This window comes from Trematomus bernacchii, unplaced genomic scaffold (assembly GCF_902827165.1).
Source record: "Trematomus bernacchii unplaced genomic scaffold, fTreBer1.1, whole genome shotgun sequence".
NCBI classification, from domain to species: domain Eukaryota; kingdom Metazoa; phylum Chordata; class Actinopteri; order Perciformes; family Nototheniidae; genus Trematomus; species Trematomus bernacchii.
This window is the reverse complement of record NW_022988158.1, coordinates 5,001-17,500: the sequence shown is the minus strand read 5'-3', so window position 1 is coordinate 17,500 and position 12,500 is coordinate 5,001. Positions and strand designations below refer to the sequence as shown.

Sequence of the window (12,500 nt, the reverse complement as noted above, 5' to 3'; positions counted from 1 at the left end):
ATTAATAAATGACATTTAATTATGTGATTTTACCCTATTTTTTAGAGCTCTCTGAAGCGTCTGTATCTATTTATAATTTTAGTATTTACATTTTAACTTTAGTTATGTAATGCTTATACTGTATGAAGCTTTGTATGCCAGGGTTATTTCTATATATCCCTCTTCGTAGTCTGGCTTCTGAGTGTTTAATTAAACAGGTTTTATCATTTTATTATCATTTATTGGACTGTGTTATTTTTAACAGCGCTTTAAAATGCATCTGAATCGTTTTTTAAATACAGTTTTATTAATTAAATCTCCAAATATAATTCCTCCAATGTAATAATAACCAAAGTGCTGTTTGTGACATCATTTATTGAAAATTAGACATTCAAAAATATCCTTTACATTATAAAATTGTGCTTTAAATGAACGTGTTAAATGAGCAATAAGGAACAAAAACACTTGTTTACTAATAATACTTTGTGTGTGTGCGAAAAAAGATTTTAATTTAAAGTATAATAGCAGTTTTAATCAGTTTATAATTATAGATAAATAAATGTCAAATGTTCATGTTCAGTGTCTGAAAGGTTTTTGACAGATCTGATTGGCTGCTGGGGCTCAGGGGCGGGACTTCTGCAGGACTCTCTCCTCCAATCGGGCGTAGCGCTGCAGCATCTGGTCGTACACCTGGAGGAGGAACAAATAATTATTACTGTGTGGTTTAAACAACTAAACGTATGGAATTTGGTCAAACATTTACAAATATTTATTTTAATTTTTAATTTTTATTTACTTAAATCATAAAATACATAATTCAGAAATATAAAATACAAAAATAAATATGTTTTACAAAATTCAAAAATGTCCTTGTTGATTATTTGATTGTTTTTTCCATCCAAAACACAAATTAAAACTATTTTCTGATGAAAAATGAATCATGAAAATTAAAACCAAGTACACACACCGTTAGTAGGAGCTCCCTCTATATATTTTATTATATTATATTATCTTGTGTGTTTCTCCAACGAACACTTAACACACTTCCTGTTCCTCCTGCTTCATATTTAATCTCCTGCTGTACAGAGAGAATACTCAACATCATCTCATCAGTGTGTGTGTGTGTGTGTGTGTGTGTGTGTGTGTGTGTGTGTGTGTGTGTGCATGTGTGTGTGTGTGTGTGTGTGTGTGCTAGGTGTTTTAGCACAGCTCATTCATTATTCATGAGTTGTTTAATTATGGAGGCTGAACATGAGAGAACATCACTTCGGTAAACATACAGCTACATTAGAATAACACGGACCCCCGCTGTGTGTGTGTGTGTGTGTGTGTGTGTGTGTGTGTGTGTGTGTGTGTGTTGAAGTGTGCAAACTCCACATGAAGCTCTCATTGCTTTAACACAGGAGCAACTACGATATATTCTATTTTTTCCCAGTAATTTGTCATTTATTATTTTTGGTATATTTACATTTTTAAATGTTCTAATATTTTCTATGTACTTGTTATATTTATTATAATTTTTTTATTTTATAATATATTGCATATTTTTCATCCCATAATTTGTTCTTATTTTGTTAATATTTGCATAATTTTACATCAAAGCAAATTCCTCTGCAATTAAAATCTTATTCTGACACGGCCGTCCAAATATGGTCACTTCCTGTTTCCAATAAGCCATGATGGCAACGGACAAAATGTCAAACTCACGGCTTGAAATGTTTTGTCCAAAAATCAATGTGTGAGAGTGTGAGTGTGTGTGTGTGAGTGTGAGTGTGAGTGTGTGAGTGTGAGTGTGAGTGTGAGTGTGTGTGTGTGTGTGTGTGTGTGTGTGTGTGTGTGTGTGTATGTCCTCTTCTTATATACACCCTCCCTGTGTAAAGGTCTCTCTCCCTTAAACTCAATATTCTCCCTGCAGCACCTCTGTCCCCATGTGACCTGAGTGTGTGCGTGTGTGTGTGTGTGTGTGTGTGTGTGTGTGTGTGTGTGTGTGTGTGTGTGTGTGTGTGTGTGTGTGTGTGTGACAGCGACTCCATAAGGGAACAAGCAGATTAATGAAAAGCCAGTGAGTCATGAAAGTAGGACATAGTGTGTGTGTGACAATGTACATGAGCATCTTGAGGTGTGTGTGTGTCTGCAGCCATGGGTGTTTAAATGTTTTTCCAAGCATGCACTTACACGTGTTTGGGTGTATGTGTGTGTGTGTGTGTGTGTGTGTGTGTGTGTGTGTGTGTGTGTGTGTGTGTGTGTGTGTGTGTGTGTGTGTGTGTGTGTGTGTGTGTGTGTGTGTGTTATAAAACCCTCACGTCACCATATATTCTCAGATCTGCATCACACTGACGTCTTTCATTCTCACAAAAGAAATAATTGCCTCAGTGTGTGTGTTTGTGTGTGTATATATGTGTGTGTGTGTGTGTGTGTGTGTGTGTGTGTGTGTGTGTGTGTGTGTGTGTGTGTGTGTGTGTGTACCTCTTTTGCTTCAGGATGTGGCGTGGCGACCAGTTGAGGCTCCGGTGCGTTCTTCACCACGTCGAAAAAGGATGCACCAGATTCTGCAGAGAGGCCTGAAAAAACAAAGCGACCAATCAGAGAGTCAGGATTCCTCATCATTAACCAATCCGATAGTTGTGATTCTAAATCGTTAGCCTATCAGAGAGTCAGGATTCCTTTTCAGAATGTCGTTAACCAATAAGGAGTCTTTTTCAAAGTGTCGTTAACCAATCAGAGACCCAGATTCCGGGTTATTAACCACCATTAATCAATTAGTGGAAATGATGTGTAGTCAATGAGGTGAGAATGCCATTAACCAATCAGAGGGTTAGGGTTCTGTTATTACCTCGCTAACATATCAATTAGTGGGTACAATTAAGAGTAATGTCCCACCGTTAACCACATTTAAATGTAACTTCCTGTATCAGTAACCAATTAGAACATCAGGAGACCTGGCTTTGATATAAAACCTTAACTTTATGTAATTTAAAACTAAAGCGTGTTATGGAGGTTATTCCCTATCTTTATTCAAGAGCGTGGTCTTTCAATGTGAGAGCATAATTGATTGATTTCACGTTCAGATGATGTATTTCTTTCCCTCAAACCCTGTCCTCCTCACACTCAAACAGCTCCTGCGCTCTGATTGGCTCTCTCTGCTCAAACTGTAGCTTGCACTCAGGTATATTGCTGCTTACAGATGTCCCGTGTTCCAGTTTAAAACCTTCTCCTCGCACTCAGGCTGCTTCTGTGCGCTCGTCAAATGTCTGCTCTCAGATTTCTTCTCTGCTCTTGGATTTGTTGCGCAACAACCCTGTCAAAATCCCTCAGCCAATAGGAGGCCTGGTGTCCTTGCGGGTGCGTTCGCTTGACTTATTAGAGCGTCCCGTAAGGGCGGCTACTCTTTGGTTTATAAACTCCGGCCCTCCACAGCTCGATTAGGCTACATATACTTCACCTGTTTCATTTACAACACAGTTAATATATAAAAACATCATCTGAACGTGAAATCAATAAATGATGCTCTCAAATGTAAAGACCACGCTCTTAGGGATAAGATAGGGAATAACCCCCATAGCGTGTCTGCATGATCACTCATTGGTCTCTTTGATGATCACATGATGAAAGCCTCAGACTCTAAGGCCCCGTTTACATGGAGACGGTTCGTGTTGTGTCTGCTACTTTTCTCTCACGTATAGCCCGTTCGTTCACACGAGGCCGTAACGGACCCCGCAAACGATAACGGGTCCCAAGGTGCATAGATCTGCAACCGGAACGCTCTGGGGGGCCAAACGGCTCCGTGTGTACGCCCTATACAATCATTTCCTGATAACGATGACGCCATAGCCCCGCCTCTCCCCGCCTGCTAACATCTGTAGCTACTGTCACTAGCTACTGACCATGCTACAGATGTTAGCGCAACATCTACAGCTCCTCAGCAACAAGTGGACATGGAGAACTACATGAACTCCATGTTGCTAAATCCACCGCGGAGAATAACCAGAAGGGTAACCATGGCAACCATGCTCGGGGGGTCTTCTTCGCTGCTTTTGGTGTATTTTGTGGCGGAAGTACAGCGCCACTTACAGGCCCGGCATATGTACTGCAGCGTGTCCAGCGGGTCGAGCGGTCTCGTGTTGACGGAAGACCTTTTTGATATCGAATTCGGTTCGTTCTCCGTTTCGTTTCCGTGTGAACGGAGCCTAAATCTGTGTCTAATGTGTGTAAGTGTTAGATGTTACTCTATGCAGTTAGTTTGTATGTCTTCAACTGGTATCTGTACTCTGTGTGATATCAAAGCACGTCGGACCGCACGTGTTGTACGAAAGGTGCTTTACAAATACAGACTATTATTATTGTTGTTGTTGTTTTCACACCGTGCAGAGCTCTGTAAGCTGATCCCAGGCAAGCGGAGTTAGAGACGTCGAGGGTGAAGACTGGAGCGTTAAAGACGTCACTCAACACCTGAGAGACAGGAAGGAGAATCATTTAGAAATAATAATACAAAATAAAATACAAAAATAAATAAATATGAATAACCGACCTGCAGAATCTCTTTATTAGACGAAGCTCCTCCGGTTGCCAACACTCTGGTTCCCGGGACTAAAAGAGACAAACATGACGTTTAATGAACGCACGACACCTGCAGAATATAAAAGCTATTAACGTTATTAATTCTCCCCGCCAAAATAAAAGCACATCCTGCATTAAAACACGGATATTAAAGAGTGTGTCTCTCACTGATGGAGTATCCCAGCCGCTCAGCATGGAGCCTCCGGGACAGAAACTGACCCTCGACCAGCGAGCGCACCTCCACCTGAGGACTGAAGGAGCACACCTGCAGGGGGGGGGGGGGGGGGGGGGGGGACAGGTGATTCAGGGAGGATAGGAAAGGCTCAGGTGAGGTGAGGAGATGATAGAAACTCACCTGGACGTCCTGAGGGTCGAAGAGATGAACTCCGACTGCAGGAGGCGTGATCTCCTGACTGTCAAAATAAAAGCCTGGAGGCAAAACAGATCACAAGTCAGAGAGAGAAATGTAATGTAATGGGTTGTAGTACAAGGAAGTGAGGTTGTAGTACAAGGAAGTGAGGTTGTAGTACAAGGAAGTGAGGTTGTAGTACAAGGAAGTGAGGTAGTAGTACAAGGAAGTGAGGTTGTAGTACAAGGAAGTGAGGTAGTAGTACAAGGAAGTGAGGTTGTAGTACAAGGAAGTGAGGTTGTAGTACAAGGAAGTGAGGTTGTAGTACAAGGAAGTGAGGTTGTAGTAAAAGGAAGTGAGGTAGTAGTACAAGAAAGTGAGGTTGTAGTAAAAGGAAGTGAGGTAGTAGTACAAGGAAGTGAGGTAGTAGTACAAGGAAGTGAGGTTGTAGTACAAGGAAGTGAGGTAGTAGTACAAGGAAGTGAGGTTGTAGTACAAGGAAGTAAGGTTGTAGTACAAGGAAGTGAGGTTGTAGTACAAGGAAATGAGGTTGTAGTAAAAGGAAGTGAGGTAGTAGTACAAGAAAGTGAGGTTGTAGTAAAAGGAAGTGAGGTAGTAGTACAAGGAAGTGAGGTAGTAGTACAAGGAAGTGAGGTAGTAGTACAAGGAAGTAAGGTTGTAGTACAAGGAAGTGAGGTTGTAGTAAAAGGAAGTGAGGTAGTAGTACAAGGAAGTGAGGTTGTAGTACAAGGAAGTGAGGTTGTAGTACAAGGAAGTGAGGTTGTAGTAAAAGGAAGTGAGGTAGTAGTACAGGAAGTGAGGTAGTAGTACAAGGAAGTGAGGTAGTAGTAGTACAAGGAAGTGAGGTTGTAGTACAAGGAAGTGAGGTTGTAGTACAAGGAAGTGAGGTTGTAGTAAAAGGAAGTGAGGTAGTAGTACAGGAAGTGAGGTAGTAGTACAAGGAAGTGAGGTTGTAGTACAAGGAAGTGAGGTTGTAGTAAAAGGAAGTGAGGTTGTAATAAAAGGAAGTGAGGTAGTAGTACAAGGAAGTACGGTTGTAGTACAAGGAAGTGAGGTAGTAGTACAAGGAAGTACGGTTGTAGTACAAGGAAGTGAGGTTGTAGTACAAGGAAGTGAGGTTGTAGTACAAGGAAGTGAGGTAGTAGTACAAGGAAGTGAGGTTGTAGTACAAGGAAGTGAGGTTGTAGTACAAGGAAGTGAGGTAGTAGTACAAGGAAGTGAGGTTGTAGTACAAGGAAGTGAGGTTGTAGTACAAGGAAGTGAGGTTGTAGTACAAGGAAGTGAGGTTGTAGTACAAGGAAGTGAGGTAGTAGTACAAGGAAGTGAGGTTGTAGTACAAGGAAGTGAGGTTGTAGTACAAGGAAGTGAGGTAGTAGTACAAGGAAGTGAGGTTGTAGTACAAGGAAGTGATTGAGTACAAGGAAGTGAGGTTGTAGTAAAGGAATGAGGTTGTAGTAAGGAAGTGAGGTTAGTAGTACAGAAAGTGAGAGGTTTATAAAAGGAAGTGAGGTAGTAGTACAAGGAAGTGAGGTATAGTACAAGGAAGTGAGGTTGTAGTACAAGGAAGTGAGGTAGTAGTACAAGGAAGTGAGGTTGTAGTACAAGGAAGTAGGTTGTAGTACAAGGAAGTGAGGTTGTAGTACAAGGAAGTGAGGTTTTGTAAAAGGAATTGAGGTAGTACAAGAAAGTGAGGTTGTAGTACAAAGGAAGTGAGGTAGTAGTACAAGGAGTGAGTGTATACAAGGAAGTGAGGTAGTAGTACAAGGAAGTAAGGTTGTAGTACAAGGAAGTGAGGTTGTAGTAAAAGGAAGTGAGGTAGTAGTACAAGGAAGTGAGGTAGTAGTACAAGGAAGTGAGGTTGTAGTACAAGGAAGTGAAGGTTGTAGTACAAGGAAGTGAGGTTGTAGGAAAGGAGTGGGTAGTAGTACAAGGAAGTGAGGTTGTAGTACAAGGAAGTGAGGTAGTAGTACAAGGAAGTGAGGTTGTAGTACAAGGAAGTGGTTGTAGTAAAAGGAAGTGAGGTGTAGTAAGTACAAGGAAGCGAGGTTAGTAGTACAAGGAAGTGAGGTTGTAGTACAAGGCAAGTGAGGTTGTAGTAAAAGGAAGTGAGGTTGTATAAAGGACGGGAGGTTGTAGTACAAGGAAGTAGGTTGTAGTACAAGAAGTGAGGTGTAGTACAAGAAGTGATGTAGTACAAGAAGTGAGGTTTGTCAGTACAAGGAAGTGAGGTTGTAGTACAAGGTAGTCAGGTTGTAGGTACAAGGAAGTGAGGTTGTAGTACAAGGAAGTGAGGTTGTAGTACAAGGAAGTGAGGTAGTAGTACAAGGAAGTGAGGTTGTAGTACAAGGAAGTGAGGTTGTAGTACAAGGAAGTGAGGTTGTAGTACAAGGAAGTGAGGTTGTAGTAAAAGGAAGTGAGGTAGTAGTAAAAGGAAGTGAGGTTGTAGTAAAAGGAAGTGAGGTAGTAGTACAAGGAAGTCAGGTTGTAATAAAAGGAAGTGAGGTAGTAGTACAAGGAAGTGAGGTTGTAGTACAAGGAAGTGAGGTTGTAGTACAAGGAAGTGAGGTTGTAGTACAAGGAAGTGAGGTAGTAGTACAAGGAAGTGAGGTTGTAGTAAAAGGAAGTGAGGTTGTAGTACAAGGAAGTGAGGTAGTAGTACAAGGAAGTGAGGTTGTAGTAAAAGGAAGTGAGGTTGTAGTAAAAGGAAGTGAGCTTCACCAATGTTTCCTCCGTTTCCCAGCGGCGTGTCTCTCAAGGCGGCGGAGAAAAGTTCCCATGATGCACCTGCACACTGGTTCCTGACGCGCTCCCTCGTCAGAGAGCCGTTCTTAAAACTGAGAGAGATCGATGATGTTAGAAATGAACAGGATGAAGTGTGACGGTGATTTATAAAAGTTGAGTTACCAGAGCAGCGCCATGAAGGCCTGCTCTCTGACGGGGCTGCAGAACACGTGCCCCTGCAGCGCCGGGCGAGGGGCCGCGAGCCAGAGAAACACCGTATCACTGGTGCCCAGACTCACCTGCACACACACACACACACACACACACACAGGTGCACACACACACACACACACACACCACCACACACACACACAGCACACACACACACACCACACACACACACACACACACACACACACACACACACACACACACACACACACACACACACACACACACACACACACACACACACACACACAGTTATCATTTCCTACAGATTGAGGTCCTTTTATTTGACTTGAGTATTTATATTTCCTGCTATGTATACTTCTACGTCACTACATTTATCCTGCAGCTTTAATTTCTTTAATATTTACATAAACAAACAACATAAACAATATGAAACTCACGGCGATGTCTCCCTGCTGCAGCCTCATGCCTGCCAGAGACGCTGAGGAGAGGAAACACATTGCATTAATAAAGAAATATATATATTATATATGATCAGGTCTCTGCTGGGGACACACAGATTAATGAGCTCGTCAGATACAGAGAAAAGAGTTTTTATTAAAGCAGGGAAGCTCTAAAATAAACCAGTACAAGAGGAAAGAATAAGTCATTATTTTACGAAATTATTATTTATTTAGAATAAAGAAAACTGAGAATGGGAAGAATATTTAATTTAAAAAAAGGTAAATATTTTGACTGAAAATTGGCATTTACACAAACTCACGCAACAACAGCGCCACCTTGTGGTCAGACAACAGAATGGCAGGAACAGAAACTCAATGTTATGTAAAAAAGACAATATAGCAATAAATCAATAAGGCTTTGTTTGAGAACCATTGAAAAGACGAGATAAAATACATATCAATTATATCAATACAAATACATATTAATAAGGTACAGGGGAAGTATTTGTGAAGAAAGAAAATGGATTAATGTCAAACATGTACGAAAAAAAATACAAATGTACTTGAATAATATTCTGAAATTGGATTTATTTATGAAGAATTAAAACTCCTGAGATTAAATTCAGGATTTTATTCTCTGTTTTTAAATCATGAATATCTGTGTATATATATATATATGTATTTACCTGGGTTGTCTCCGGTGAAAGCCACCACTCTGCAGCTCTCAGAGAAACCGTATCGCTTCACAAAGTATGAGGAGACGGGACCCTGCGGGACAGGAAGGTGTCACATTAAAAGGTGTCCCCACTTCCTGTCTGTCCTCATGAAATGTGAAACACCCACCAGAATGGAGGAGGAGGGTTTAGGGTCTCCCAGCAGGAGGTCCAGCTGAGGAGAAACCGCCTCCAAACAGATCTGAGACCAGTTTCTGCTCCGGATGTCCAGCAGGTTCATCCCCGAGCCTGAGGGCAGATCAGAGATATACGTGCAGTTACAGGGAGCAGTGAACAATAAGGGAACAGCTCATTGTCCTCTTTCTTGATGTGCAACTTTAAACAATAACAGACAGGACGTTCGTAACTCCTGCAGGAGTAATAACAGTTAGACGAACATTACAATATGTGGGTGATGAGACCAAGCAACCTTTTTCTTTTGGTGATAGAACTGCTCATCAGTAGTTTGTTCATTCTACCGTAGCTCAGGGAATAGATCAAGATATTTCATTCATGTTTTCTACGGATGTACTGTGGGAAAACAAATAGAACAATAAATAATAAGTGTGATGATTTCATTTTAATAAAACAGTCTGTGTACCGTCGCTGTAGTCGATGGCGGCGTAACCTCCGAGGAAGAGGGACGCCGCGAAGCTGCTGACCAACGAGATCCTCTACACACACGCACACCGCACGCACACACGCGCACGCACGCACGCACGCACACACACACACACACACACACACACACACACACACACACACACACACACACACACACACACACACACACACACACACACACACACACACACACACACACACACACACACACACACATTAAATGTTATGCAGACAGTATGACCGATTTATTGCAAAGTTAAAATGAAAGTTGCAGACGGACCTCAGTTTTCTGGAATTCCTCGGGTCGTGTCGCTCTTATTTTGGCGATCTGATTTCCTGTGAAACGCTGCACACGCACGCACGCACGCACGCACGCACGCACACACACACACACGCACACACACACACACACAAAAAAGGTACATATAGGACCAAATTAGTCAATAAATAAAAACTGGAAAAATATTTGTGCAGAAATTAAGAACAGCAAAAAAAATTATAATAATAAATTAGACATAAATGAATGCAGCATTATGTTGATTACACTATTAAGGAACTTGCCACTGACCTCATAGGCTGTGGAGCCGGTGATCTGAGCCAGCCTCAGAGCGCCCCCTGCTGCTTCCTGCAGAGCATCACACTGCTTCCTGCTGCTGGAGTCCATCCACACAGGAGAGGCCAGCACGGAGAAGCTGTCCTGAGGATCAATCAATGTCTCAGTGGACTTCACAGTCTGTAAAGAATATCAATACGACCCGCTCTGTCCTCGGACCCTCACATCGGACAAGGACACACTTCCAGAGAAACCCCTCAGTTTAAAGGAACATGGGAGAAACCTCAGGAGAGCATCAGAGGAGGGTCCCTCTCCCAGGACGGACACACGTGCAATAGATGCCGTGTGTACATCGAAGAGATAATACATTTACAGCGTAGGTAGACCAAATGTTTGGAAATGCATGCGTCTGTAATAAGAAGATGAATCCACGAGGATGTCAACAACCTGTGGGAGACTTTTGTTTTATTATATTTCTGTTTGTCTGTATTATTGTTATTATTTTTAGGTTACATATGTATTCTGTATTCTGTAAGTAATTGCTGTTGTCTAATTTTTTGTTATTGTCACACACACACACACACACACACACACACACACACACACACACACACACACACACACACACACACACACACCACACACACACACACACACACACACACACACACACACACACACACACACACACACACACACACACACACACACACACACCTGCAGCAGTGTCTCCAGGCTCTGGTCCGGTTGGAGGTTCGTCAGAGTCTCAGACGCTCCTCTGGTCCAGAACACACTGCCGTGTTGCTGACACACACACATTAAGGTAAACATGTCGATAAGTGTTTGATTGACATGTTAGTGAAAGTGTTAATATATAAACATTATTTCTGTGTGTAGTTTGTTCACCTGTCCGCAGCCAGAGAGCGCTTTAACCCTCGAGAAATCAAACCCCGCCTCCTTCATCTTGTCCAATAACATGTCGAGAGCCTGATGACACAGACACACGACAGCCAATCAGAACGCAGCACCAGACAGTGAGGTCATTCTTTAACTGGTCACATTATATGAATGTTAAAATGTCTCAAACTGGTCCTACCTTCACCCACATGAGGACAGGCGAGGTCACCGTCAGTCTGTCAGCGTGGATATGAACCCCTCCCTGAGTCCTGGGGTTTCAAAATAAAAGATTTTAATGATAGAACAATATTTTCAAAGGTGGAAGATTTTCTGTTGTAGAAATTAACCTTTTTCCCACCAAAACATTCCCTCTCTCTCTTTAAGACTTTAGAGAAACATGTCAATATCTAGACACAGACTACTACAACAAGTACTACTATTAGTGTGTGTGTGTGTGTGTGTGTGTGTGTGTGTGTGTGTGTGTGTGTGTGTGTGTGTTACCTAAACTCAGGTAGATCTGAGTCAAACTGCACATTGTTCTGATGAACCACGTTCAGGTTCTCATCCATCGCCACCACCTTCAGCTGCCGGGGGACACAGGAGAATATAAATATATATAAAGTATTCAATTCAAATAGAAAACAATTATATTATATATAAACACAGAAGAAAAAAATATCTGTTTAAAATAAAAACAGTTAAAATATATGACGTATATAACAAATATATAAACATAAAATAGCAACGTCTTTTTAAAGAATACAGGAGTTTAAAGTAAAAGTAGAAGTACTCAGATCTTGTACTTGAGTACAAGTAGAAGTACTCAGATCTTGTACTTGAGTAAAAGTGGAAGTACTCAGATCTTGTACTTGAGTAAAAGTAGAAGTACTCAGATCTGGTACTTGAGTAAAAGTGGAAGTACTCAGATCTTGTACTTGAGTACAAGTAGAAGTACTCAGATCTTGTACTTGAGTACAAGTAGAAGTACTCAGATCTGGTACTTGAGTAAAAGTAGAAGTACTCAGATCTTGTACTTGAGTAAAAGTAGAAGTACCAGAGTGTAGGAATACTCTGTTACAGTAAAAGTCCTGCATTCAAAATGTTCCTCAAGTGAAAGTAGAAAAGTATTCTCATCAAAATATAGTTAAAGTAGCGACAGTAAAAGTAGTCGTTGTGCAGATTGGTCCATTTCAGAATAATATATATGATATGTTTTATAATGATTGATCATGAAAGTGTTCTCAAAGCTGGTAAAGGTGCAGCTAGTTTGAATGACTTTGTATACTGCAGGGTAGCTTGTGGATTTACTCCAGGTGGAACTAAAGTCTGATTTAACACTTGATTATATTTCACATCATTTATCCACATCTGTGAAGTAACTAAAGGTATAAATACATGTAGTGGAGTAGAAGTACACAGTTTACCTCTGAACTGTAGTGGAGTAGAAATAC

At 41.3% G+C, this 12,500-nt stretch overlaps 1 protein-coding gene across 3 annotated transcripts in view; it reads right to left on the bottom strand.

Annotated features, from left to right (window-relative positions):
- Positions 1-337: 337 nt before the first annotated feature.
- The window catches only part of xylb (xylulokinase homolog (H. influenzae)), a 13,076-nt gene continuing 913 nt past the window's right edge, over positions 338-12,500 (bottom strand). For all 3 annotated transcript variants that reach the window (XM_034122223.1, XM_034122225.1, XM_034122226.1), the window contains 18 exons: positions 11,551-11,633; positions 11,249-11,318; positions 11,059-11,139; positions 10,870-10,956; positions 10,168-10,296; positions 9,880-9,945; positions 9,577-9,649; positions 9,106-9,224; positions 8,949-9,030; positions 8,260-8,300; positions 7,811-7,926; positions 7,625-7,740; positions 4,892-4,965; positions 4,705-4,801; positions 4,508-4,566; positions 4,341-4,428; positions 2,446-2,540; positions 338-669 (listed from right to left, as the gene is read on the bottom strand). In XM_034122223.1, the coding sequence (XP_033978114.1) occupies positions 601-669; positions 2,446-2,540; positions 4,341-4,428; positions 4,508-4,566; positions 4,705-4,801; positions 4,892-4,965; positions 7,625-7,740; positions 7,811-7,926; positions 8,260-8,300; positions 8,949-9,030; positions 9,106-9,224; positions 9,577-9,649; positions 9,880-9,945; positions 10,168-10,296; positions 10,870-10,956; positions 11,059-11,139; positions 11,249-11,318; positions 11,551-11,633 (1,545 nt within the window). In that variant the 3' untranslated portion in view covers positions 338-600. The remainder of the gene's footprint in view (positions 670-2,445; positions 2,541-4,340; positions 4,429-4,507; positions 4,567-4,704; positions 4,802-4,891; positions 4,966-7,624; positions 7,741-7,810; positions 7,927-8,259; positions 8,301-8,948; positions 9,031-9,105; positions 9,225-9,576; positions 9,650-9,879; positions 9,946-10,167; positions 10,297-10,869; positions 10,957-11,058; positions 11,140-11,248; positions 11,319-11,550; positions 11,634-12,500) is intronic.